The sequence below is a fragment of the Tachypleus tridentatus genome, chromosome 11 (assembly GCF_004210375.1).
Source record: "Tachypleus tridentatus isolate NWPU-2018 chromosome 11, ASM421037v1, whole genome shotgun sequence".
Taxonomy (NCBI): Eukaryota; Metazoa; Arthropoda; class Merostomata; order Xiphosura; family Limulidae; genus Tachypleus; species Tachypleus tridentatus.
This window is the reverse complement of record NC_134835.1, coordinates 94311380-94323485: the sequence shown is the minus strand read 5'-3', so window position 1 is coordinate 94323485 and position 12106 is coordinate 94311380. Positions and strand designations below refer to the sequence as shown.

The 12106-nt window shown below is 38.7% G+C and overlaps 1 protein-coding gene across 7 annotated transcripts in view; it reads right to left on the bottom strand.

Moving 5' to 3' along the window:
- The window catches only part of LOC143232805 (uncharacterized), a 90912-nt gene that overhangs the window by 49440 nt on the left and 29366 nt on the right, over nt 1-12106 (bottom strand). For all 7 annotated transcript variants that reach the window (XM_076468706.1, XM_076468705.1, XM_076468701.1 and 4 more), the window contains one exon: nt 1141-1309. In XM_076468706.1, the coding sequence (XP_076324821.1) occupies nt 1141-1309 (169 nt within the window). The remainder of the gene's footprint in view (nt 1-1140; nt 1310-12106) is intronic.

Below are 12106 nucleotides of genomic sequence, written 5' to 3'. Positions count from 1 at the left end.
AACAATTTAAGGATTTTAATCTTGCCTCATATGATAACCCTTCTATCCAAAGTACCATTTTAGTAACCCTCTTCTGAACTCTTTCCAAATATTTGGTGTGTTTCCTAAGGTAAGGAGCCTAAAACTGAACATGATACTCCAAATGTGGCCTAACCAGTGCCTATTCAATAAAATTATAACCTCTTTAGACTTGTATTCAGTATTTCTGTAGATACAACCAAACCCTATTAGCCCTACCACTAACAACAGCACACTGCTTGGATGGCTTTAGAGACTGATTAACCATTACACTAATATCCTTTTCTTTTATAAGTCTTAAGGTTATTCCCATCCATATCATTCTTATAAATTAAATTATGATTACCCACATGCAATATCTTGCATTTATCATAATTAAAACTCATCTGCAATTATCTGCCCAACTCATTAAATGATCTAAATCCTTTTATAAAGCAGTAGCATCCTCTTTGCAGCTAGCAACACCAAGACCTTGATATCATCAACAAATTTAAGTAATTTGTTGACAATTCCTTCATCTACATCATTCAAGTAAATCAAAACGAGCAATGGTCCTATGACTGAGCCCTGAGGTACATCTCTTGCAACATTAATCCAGTTTCACTGAACTCCATTAACAACAACCGTCTACTTTCTTCCATCAAGCCAATACATAACACAATGTAAAAAAAAACAAAAAAACAGTAAATTTACACTTTATGTAACACATTTTGCTAGAAAAAAAAAACAGCGGGTACTGACAGCCAGTTGCTTTCCCTCTAGTCAGACACCTCAAAATTAATGACAATGGCTGACAGTCATAGTAGCTTTACTATAACAAAAAAGACAGAGCAAATTTAATAGCAATACAAATCCAACTCAAAATCATCAAATAATGAGGCATTTCCCCACAATATAGTTTTGCATTTAACAAACAAATGTAATGAAAATATTTTGTATAATTGAATTGTTAAGAGAATAAAAAATAATCAGAAATCCTGATTTCAATTACTTGTGACAGCCAATTCAATCATAACTTCAATTAATTGACTATTAGAATAATCAAAAACAATACTAATGAATAACACTAATTCCAATGGATTTATTTTTTTATGACATTAATCAATCATATACTATAATCACCTCTGATTGCCACATTTCCAGATATATCCATCTATACTTCCTAAATCAGGAACAAGGTCTAAAGAGCTTTTTGTACAAGCTAAACATAAAGGATTATCAGGTAGCATTTTCAGATTAACCAACCAAAACACTGGCTCTTGGAAACACTCTTTTTCTGCCAGTTTTTTTTCTATAAAATGAAATTATGGAAAGATTAAAAAAGATACAAAGAAAAAGCATCTCTTTAAATGCTATGTATAAAAAAATATTAAAGTTTTTAACTTATATACTGTTTTCAAACTAAATCTAAGCCCTGACTGGTGACTGTAGATATATTACATAACACATTATCCTATGTTTTCACTCATAAGATTTTAGAACTTAAAACTTTCCTAATTTGGAAATTTATTTCCAATAGATATTGCCCTCCAAACAGATAACAGCTGTATTCCACACACCTCTGACAAAGAGACTTAAAATATGCTTAAATTCACGTGTTTAATAATCATCATGCAAAAAATAGCTCTTTACCAATAGGACAACACAACCTCTATGTATATTAAGTAGGGCAGGTGGGTGGGAATTTATGTGGAGGTGAATATCTATTGGTATTGTTTTCAGATTATACAAATGTTAACTTCTGAGACAATACCTCACATCCAAACACTGAACAGCTAGAACCTCACACTGAACAGCTTAAGAGGTTGCTCCAGAATTTAAACTATACAAGTTCTCTTCAGAAAATCCATGGAGTGTAACACAATGAGAAGGGCTCCAAAGGAGCATGCTCAAGAGAGGTTACATGTCATCTTAGCAAGGGTATACCTTATACCCACAATGAGAAAAAGGTATAGACAAAATAGCTCCACGTTTCACAGGAAAGGACAGTTTGAATAGGATCAGCTAAGCAATGGTATACAAGCAGTTGGCAAGCAAATATATATATTGTTGTTAGAATATAATCAGACCATACACTGTCAGGTGTACATGGCTGTTTCCACTAAGTACAAGTGTTATAATGTAGATAGTTTATATAGTTCAAGTGTTATACTTATTTTTAGAAGCAACAGTTCTCTGCAGATTTGTTTAGTAGTTGTTTTCAAATTATATGTTGTACAGTTCAATTGTTGTATTATTACATCTTGTTACTAGAACCTTCTAAGTTGTTTTTGTTGTTTTAATTGAGTATTTTTGCACCATGATACCTTGTAATGTGTGGAACATTCTAGGCCTTGGTCAGGCTATCAGTATGCATTCAAAATTACTTCAAGTTAGTAACTGAACCAGCCTGCATGGGCTTTGCCAAACAAAAAATTATTTAAAGTTCTGAATACAACTGTGATAACCAACAGTGTAATGAAGGTTTGTAAATACACTGGCTTGTTTTAATATATTCTTTTAAAACAAGTGGACTATACACTGTTTGTTTATTGTTGAAATTTATTCCCAACAAGTCAGACACTTGCTGTAAAGAATCTGGTCTATACATACATAAAATCTGACACAGTGTATACACACCTCCACTCCACTGGACAAATGTTGACTGTAAGAGGACACAAACACTGTTTGGGGGATTTCTCATACCATACAGAGTCACCACTACTTTACTTCTCACTTTACTATGCTAAGTCCAATTACTAAGGAATTCTTCAAGGTCCACCACCCAATTTGCAAAGCTCTCCTGTACTCCACCTGTAGAGAGTAGGGATTTGCACTGGGGTGGCACAAAGTTCCCAGATCCCCATTGGTCCACCTGCTGAAAAAGTCTTACTGAAGAAAGTGCAATGGATAATTGCAAAACTATATTTAAAATCCTGCAAGCACAAATCAAAGAAGTTGGAAGTCATTTCCATTATGTTAAGTTGTTCCATGACAGTCACTGGAATTGAACTGTCTACATTAGGCAATTGTGTAATTACAATATTCAACATGAGCATACCTCTAGTGGTCTTGGAGAACACCAAATACTGACAGAAGACAAGTGGATAGTATGAGTGCTTTTCATTGCTCTTGACCTGCTGTGGATTTTGGGATATAAGCATACACTGAAAAGCAGCATCAACCACACGATAGGATTCTGTCAGACAGAAAGAGAAAAAATACATACTTATCCATCTCAAAAACAGTGGGACAACTGTCAGAATGGCAACCAGGAGGAGTCTAAACCTTGCAGGTGATGAAACAGCTAGATGATGAAGATAATGAGTAATAAACATGTGGGAAGTTTCCACATCCCTACCTAGTGGATCTTACACAAAGACCAGTAAAAATTAGATGCCAAAGAGCATGATACGTGACAAAGCTGATATAAAATGCAAAATAGCCTGTGAGCATCAAGATCTAGGGAAGAATATGCCAATTAGAGAAACTGATGGATCCATCCAGTAAGGTAAGGGAGGAGTCTCAAGGTAGAAACAAATGTTTGGGGAGACCCCAAAAATGAAAAGTGGGTGGTAAGCAACACCAAACATCTTGAACCAGACACAAGAGCCACTCCAGGGCTGAATGATCATAAAGGTGAGAGGTAGAAGAAAAGCCAAAGGGTCACCTTCCCAAATAGTCAAAGTCTAAGAAGAAAGACCAATCTGGGTAGAGGAGTAAAACTGAGATAGAAGAGAGGTTGCTCACAGTGAGACAGCTGGGAGGAAGAGAGTAATGGATGGACCAAAATAAACATCCCACCACTTACAATAACAGACAAATTAGAAAATCAACAGGAATGGGATAAGTAAAAAGCTGTGTGATCAGAGTCTGGCCCAAGGGGTGATAAAACAAACAAATCCAACTTATGAAGAGATAACAATGGTACCTCTGAATAAAAAAAACAAACCTTTGGACATGTGAGGATGAAGCAACTGAGGGTAGAGAGTCTGAATGTCAAATGAAGAAGCAGAGGAAACCAAAACTGAACTGGTCATAGAAGTGCCACCAGAAGTGTCACGTATCAGAGCAAGGACATAAGAAAGAAGTCAAACAAGAGAATAGTCATACAGGAAGAAATAAGACCAATCCTATCTGACAGCATTGACAGCCAGAGCTGAAGGATAAGAAACCAGAAGAGAGGAAACTTGGAGTTGAGAGAAATATGAAAGACATCTGTCAGAATGGCAACCAGGAGGAGTCTAAATCTTGCAGACCCAACAAAAAATATGGGAGTGGGAGACCAATAAGTGCACAAAACGTAATCTGGCCAAGAAAGGCAGTTCATCCCAATAATTCATCTTTTCACTTATTGTGTGCTGGAATGATCTCCAATGAACCAAGAACACCACTGAAGATGTCATGGCAAAGAAAGGAAACCCAATGAAGATCATGCAAATAAGACTTGCATAGCATAAGGAGCACATCATGACCCAACAAGTCCCAACAGTAGAAAAGCAAAGTAAAAAGAGAACAGAGCAGAAGTTCTACAGGCTAATGTGGTAAAGAGAAGGAAACAAACCTCTCCAGAAAACTCCTCTGGAGCAGAATGAAGCTCTTCAGATATAAAGGTGTGGGAAGATGGGGTAACATAGGATGGCATTGCAAAAAGTCAAAGCTTTTAAAGTTGAGTACTAGAGAGCAAAACAGAAGACAAGAAGTCTGCTTCCCAAACAAGCAAACAAAATTCCAAAGACTGAGAATTTATAAAAGCAAAATAAGAATGCCTGTAAGCCAGAACAAAAAAAAATTAAAAAGGCATGAAGGATAAAGCATGTACTTACAAGTACAAACTTGTTCATGAAAATAATCAAATCAGCATGAACCCTAATATCAGGTGAAAAACGAAATACCAAAGAATTTCAAGTATTAGTTTGAAATTAAATACAATAATAAAATTTGATTTCTGACATCTGCCTATTTAGCATTATTGATTTAATGATATAAAGACAATTTCACAGGTTATTTGTGTTGTCTCTGCACAGTATAAAGACACGACAACGTTCGTTCCATGATAGCATCTGAATTATTTGTACACAGTGTGTATCGCCATCTGTAGACAACTTCAAAAACATACAATGTCACTCTTCTGTCTTTCTGCCATGGATGTTTATAAAGAAAATACAAAGTACGAGGTCTGTTCAAAAAATACTCGAACTGACGTCATAAAACAAAATGTACTTTATTTAGAAGTTACAGGTCTGGGACCCCTTCAAAGTACTCTCCTCCACGACGCACACACTTATCCCAACGGTGTTTCCACTTGTTGAAACAGTCCTGGTACGCTTCTTTTGTAATGTCCTCCAGCTCCTTTGTCGCATTTGCCTTAATCTCGGGAATCGTCTCAAATCTTCTTCCTTTCAAGGGTCTTTTGAGTTTGGGGAACAAGAAAAAATCGCAAGAAGCAAGGTCAGGTGAGTAGGGGGGTGGTGGGGAAGAACAGTGATCGAGTATTTGGCCAAAAACTCACGAGTTCTTAGGGCTGAATTTCGCATCAAGCAGTGAATCTTCAATTTTTCGGCCAAAATCACGTAACAAGATCCAACTTATTTACAACACTCTTCAGCAAGCTCCCTGACAGTTAGACGTCAATTTGCCCGCACCAGGGTGTTGATTTTGTTGACGTGTGGGTCGTCAGTTGACGTGGAAGGACGTCCAGGACGCTCATTACCTTCAATGGACTGTCAACCATCCTTAAAACGTTCATGCCACTTGAAACATGCCGTACGCTTCATAGCAACATCACCGTAGGCCGTGTTAAGCATACCAAAAGTTTCAGTCACAGATTTTCCAAGTTTAACACAAAATTTCACAGCAAGTCGTTGCTCCTTCAGGTCATTCATTCTGAAATCCGCCAAACGAAAAAAAATCGCACTTCACTTAAAACCGCGTAGCTAATACACAAATGAAGATATCTGCAATCGGGAAATGGCGTCGTAATTAGCTGATCTGTGTGAACCTAGCGACACCAAGCTGATTCCCCTGGAACCAACTGGAGCCGCGCAATTCAAACAGTCCGCGTATTTTTTGAACAGACCTCGTACAGGTCGTTTTGTTGGTTTGGCATTTTAATGCGCAAAGCAACTAGGCTATCTGTGCCAACCATCTGGTAAAAAGTTAAAATTACAGTAAAATTATTAAAATTCATAAAAGGAAATTAAGGTAAAACAAAACAAAGCTTAATTTTTCAATTAAGAATATAAATAGCATTAAATCCAATTTTTACATCTAGTGTACAGCAGTAAGAGAAAATCTACAGTAATACAAATTGTAAAGGACTTTCTGTAGCACAACTGTAATTACCATAACTCGCCAGAAAAACTAACAGATAAGTACAAAAATCACTATCAGTCACCTGAAGCTGGCTTTCTCGGTCCTGGTTTCGAGTTATTTGATGTTATGGCTATTTTCAGAAAGTAAAGTAATAAAAGTTTTAAAAGACTTGTAGCAAAATTTTAATTATAATTCATCAGGATGACTAACGGATAGTTCAAACAGCAGTGCTAGTCACCTGATGTTGGCCTCTCCAGTCCTGGTTTTGAGTTATTTGGCATTACAGCCATTTTCCAATTTCATATCGAATGAGATGTACATTGATTCTTAAAAGGGAAACACATTAAAAAAAGGTCTAATTTATAAATTAAAAAACTTAAATAGCATTAAAAAGATTAATGGCCTTTACAAACGAAAAACATTTCTAAGGTGGACAGTGTCACCATTGCCAATAACACTGTTTAACATTACAGATAAACCTTGGGAGAGAACATGTTTAAAATGGTGCTGTTGTTGAGAGTCATAACAACAGCAAAGACAGTAAAATGTGGCTTATTGTGACCTGAGTATCACACAGACAACACATTAGTGCATCAGTCCCAGATAAGAGAAAACCATGAGTTAAAAACTGTGATCAATGCGTAGTCTAGTTAGGACAACTTCCTATTTCTGATCCTTACGGAAGCAAAATGGCCAAAGTCCAAAAGAAAGTGTTATTTGGAAAAGCTTGTTTTCACGTTGCTCACTCTTAGTTGACTGCCAACTGGCATGGAGTCGAGCCTTGAATAAAAGACCACAATCCATGTATGGAACAGGCATACCAGCAATAGTGCCAGAGCAGACAGATTTAGCTGCAGTGTTGGCAAGTTTGTTACTGCGAATAACAACATGCCAGGCAGTTTTGAATATCAGTGAGAGTAAGGTGTGAACTAATGTGAAGTGATTCCAGGACCAGTAGAGAGTACCACTTAGTTTCTATGTGATGCAGGGCAAGAGAAATGGCATGTGGTTCAGTAGTGAACACAGAAGTTGTAGATGGGATACTGTGCACAACCACCTAACAACAATAAACCATGGCAGAGCCCACACAGTCACCTGATTTTGAACCATCTGTTTGAATAGGAATGGAAAAGTTGTTCGAAAGATGTTCAGCAAATAAAAGACAGTATTTCCACTCAGGAGTGTCTGCTTTTCTCAGATGATTTAAAGATAGGTCACATTTGAGGAATGTAATAAGCCATGGTGGGATGGGCTGACCAGTGAATACAGCAATGTTATCCAAGGACAAACCCAATTCATCCAACTGTGCCTGGATACAAAGGCCAAAAGGAGCAATGGCATCTTGTCTGTTCTGAAAAAGTATGGCTCACACAGGAAGGAAAACACAACCCCAGGTGGAATGCTTTGATAAGGAACAAAGTTCTGAAGTACACAGTAAAGACAGTTGCAAATGGCAGAGGTGCAAAGAAGGTTCATGAGACTCTGTGTATAAGCTTTGAACTAGGGAAGTGCAGAGAGCCCCAGTGAAGAGCCAAAAGTCCTTGATAAAGGCCAAGGTGCTGGCAGAGCCGTAGACCAGTGATCCATAGTCTAATTTCAATCAAATAAGAGCACGATAAAGATATGCTATCTCTTTAGCATAGAACATCAATCCACTTCCCAAGTTGTAGAAGATAGGACACAGAGGATGTTCAGTGCTCTTGTACATTTGACCCATAGCTGCTTGATGTATGGTATAAAGGTCAGCTTATGGTCAAAGATAAGCCCCAAGTACGTTGTCTATGGACCACAGGCAGCACAACTTCACTGATACGGAGTTCAGGATCAGAGTGAATACCCCGTTTGTGGCAAAAGTGCATGCAAATGGTTCTAGAGAGAGAGAATTTAAAGCCGTTTGCTGTGATCCACTTCAGTAAATGAATGAGGGCAGTCTGTAGCTACCGCTCAATATACCTCATATTTGATTACTGACATGAGATGTGAAAGTCACTGACACAAAGCCCATTTGCAAAAGTGATGGCATTAATCTTTACACTGAAAATTGTGACACTGGAAACACAGCCCTGACAAACTCCAAGTTTCTGTAGAAACGAACAAGAAAGTGTCTAACCCACACAAACTTGAAATTACCTGTTCAGTAAAACATTTTAATAAAAAAGGGGAAAAGGCCAAGTACCCCATATATATGGAGATCTTGCAAATTGTCATACCTCCATGTTGTATCATAAGGCTTCTCAATGTCAAAGAATATTGATACAAGATGTTGTCGTTTGAGAAAGGCTTAACTGACTGACGTTTCAAGTCGAATCAGGTGGTCCACGGTGGAGTGCTGTCATTGGAACCCACACTAGATGGGCTATAGTAGGTTGTTTGATTCGAGGAACCAAACAAGACAAGCATTAACCATACTCTCTGAGGTCTTACAGAGACAGCACGTCAAAGTAATTGGATGGTAGTTTGAAAGAATCTTGGTATCCTTCCAAGGCTTAGAGAAAGGGAGGACCAAAGCACCAGACATAAGGAATAACATTCTCTTGACAGATCCGGTTAAAAACAATTAGAAGAACAGCAAGAGAAGCAGGAGATCGATGGCACAGCATTTCATAGTGTACATCATCAGGACAGACTGATGAAGGGCCAGTTTGAGTTCCACCAGTGTAAAGGGACAATTACAGTCACAGAGACAATCAGCTCAAGAGGAAAGATGTGATCACTCTGCCCAAGTCTTGATGGCTAAGAAGATGGAGGAAGAAGCAAAAGTGCTAGATACCCGGCAAAAGCTTTCACTTAAGAGTATCGGTGATGCTCCGGGTATCAGCTACTTCATGGCCATCAGAGAGTAAGATCGAGAGGGGGAAAGAATTATGTTGCCCACTGGCCTTTCGAATCTTGTCCCATATGACTTTGGTACTAGTGGTAGAAGATATGCTGGTTGTGAACTTAATCCAAGAGTCCTTCTGGCTTTGACATCTTACTCACCAAGCATGTGCATGGGCCTGTTGGAAAACAATGTGGTGCGAAAGTGTAGGATACCTACGGAAAGTATCCCAGGCCTGTTTTTTTAGCTTTCCATGCCATGTAACATGCAGGATTCCACCATGGATGAGGATATCTTAGAAAACACGTTGAGGTTTTAAGAATACATTGAGCAGCTGCCTGTATAATACAGTCAGTTACTACTGCCACATAGTCGTTTATTGATGGCTTACAGACAATTTCAGGATCAAGTTCTGCGAAAGCAGTGAAAGAGGGCCACTTTGTGTGATCCCGTTTCCACTGGGATGACTGCAGGTTTGGGTAGCATCAACTATGACCAGTCTCTCTCAAAATTATAGGAATATGATCACTGCCTTGTGGATTACTGTCAACTCTCCATGAAAAAATGGGAGCAAACTGATAGATCAATAGCAGTAAAGGACTGACTAGGTGCATGAAAATAAGTAGAAGAACCAGTACTAAAAATATAAAGGTTGTGATCAGAGAGCATACGCTCTACGAAGCGACCCCTCCCATCAATATCAGCACTTCCCCAGAGGGGATGATGTTCGTTAAAGTCCCCCAGGATTTAAAAGAGAGTTAGCAACTGTTCAATGAGAGCATCAAGGGCTAATGGATCATAGGTCTCTCCAAGCAACAGGTAGAGATAACAAACAGTGATGGTAAGACCCAAGAAAACACGGATGGCCACGTCCTCCAAGGGTGTGTAAAGTGGCAAAGACAGGGTGGGCACATGCTGATAAACCAACTGTGTGCCACCCCTCCATGCACTTGTCCATTACAAAGCCTTTCATTTCTGTACAAAGAAAACTGCCAAAAGATGACTATCAGCAGGTTTCAAAAAATGTTTCTTCTAAGAAAAGCCCTACAGGATAGTAGGAAGCAATAAGTGATTTGATGTCATCCAGATTAGAACATAAACCTCAATAGTGCCATTGCATCAAGATGGCCATTTTTATTTATGTGGAGGGGAATTGGGTAAAGAGCCCTTCTGTTCGTGACCATGTCTTATTTCTTTATTGTCTTTATTCGAGGGAGGTCTGTTGACCTCCATGGATCCTGTCTTGGGTTGATTGGGCAGGTCTTTGTTGTTGGAAGAGGATACCATTGACTGAGGATGTGAACAAATCATTGTTTTGTATCTTGGGGAGTGAAAAGAAGATGTATCCAAGCAAATGCCAATACCCAGAACCAAAGGAAGTGGATCTTGGGGTTTCCTGGAATAAATGTAACAGACAAAGATGGGTGTTGACTTTGATTCATCAACTTTTTTTTACCATGGAGGTCAAAAAACTTTTCATGTGGTTTGAAAACGATTCTTTTGGCAGCACAGAGAGATCCATCTGCACTCCCACTGTAGTAGTGGAATGAAGTGCAGCAGCATACGTCCGAGATGAAGTGGTGTACAGCAACTTTTGAGCCTCAGGGTAAGTAATGTTTTGAATCTTCTTCAAACACTGCACCTCTTTTTCTTCCAAACATTTATGGTAAGAATGAAAGTCAGATGGGTGAGAGTTATTGCAATTGATGCAATGAGGGTCTGTTTCACACTCATAGGCATTGTGGTTCTTGCAACCACAATGAGCACATGTCAAGGAACCACAACATGATGTCTTCGAGTGACTGAACTGTTGACACTGGAAACATCTGAGAGGGTTTGGAATGTATGATCATACCTTGCAATTAAGATAGCGTACCTTGACGGTGGAGGGTGGACGCATTGATGTAAATGTTAAAATGAGGACATTGGTCAGCATCATAATTCTATCTTTGTGAATAGAAATATGCTTCACTGCAGAAACTCCTTGGGTGGAGAAACCAGCAAGAATCTCTCAATTGGGGATGTTCTCCAAATCCCTCTCAACAATGACTCCTTGTGATGAATTCAAAGTAGTAAGTCCCTCTAGTCCCTTCTGAATGAAAAAGGGAGACATCTACCCTAATGGTTTGTCTGAAATAAAATGTAGTATAAGAAAATGAGGTACAGATGTTGTAGATTGCTGCGCAGAATTTTCAAAAAGTGGTTGTTTACCTATGGACTGTTTTTCACAATTTTATTTAAGTTTTTATTTAAAGGGTCCATAATGAAAAACGAATTTTGGTGCCCACTGACTCCACCCGCCATGGAGCCCTAGGAGTGAATGCACTACAATGCCAAACAAGGACACTGCAGCAAAGCCAGGGTTTCGTGAGCATTATACCCAAATACCAGCATCAGATACAATGTCCACAACACCTGTTGAGAACATCCAACACTGGTGCTTGGTTAACCCTAGCCAAAGTAAACCAGCCCACCCCAAGGCTGCCCGTCTACAGGAATTTAAGGCCAAAGTGGTGTGTTAGGGTTGGATCCCTTAATAACCATAATACTCTCCTCCCCTTCACAGGTGGGTGTTTTGACCCCAGAGGAGAAAAACTTAAAGAACAGAACCATCTCCTGTAGGTCCCCTCCAATGTACAGGAATCCCCCCCGAGGGGAACATACAGGAGATAAATTAACAGGTTTGTTCAATGTAATGCTAAAATACAAGTGCTTAAGGAAAGTTACTGAGCATGAAGATTTTATCACTCTTCTAATCGTGAAGGACTATTACCACACGATATCATCATCATACATCAGTACAGTTTGCATTAAACACGTTAATTTAAAATAATATAAAAAATAAGTGGTAGTTAGCTCTTGTCTAATAGCATGCAATTCTCTTAAACAGACATATAGGGAATGTAGATGCTCTCTGTGAAGAGGTTAGATATCCAATTTATCATTATATACAAGTTCCTGTGTTTATTAACAACT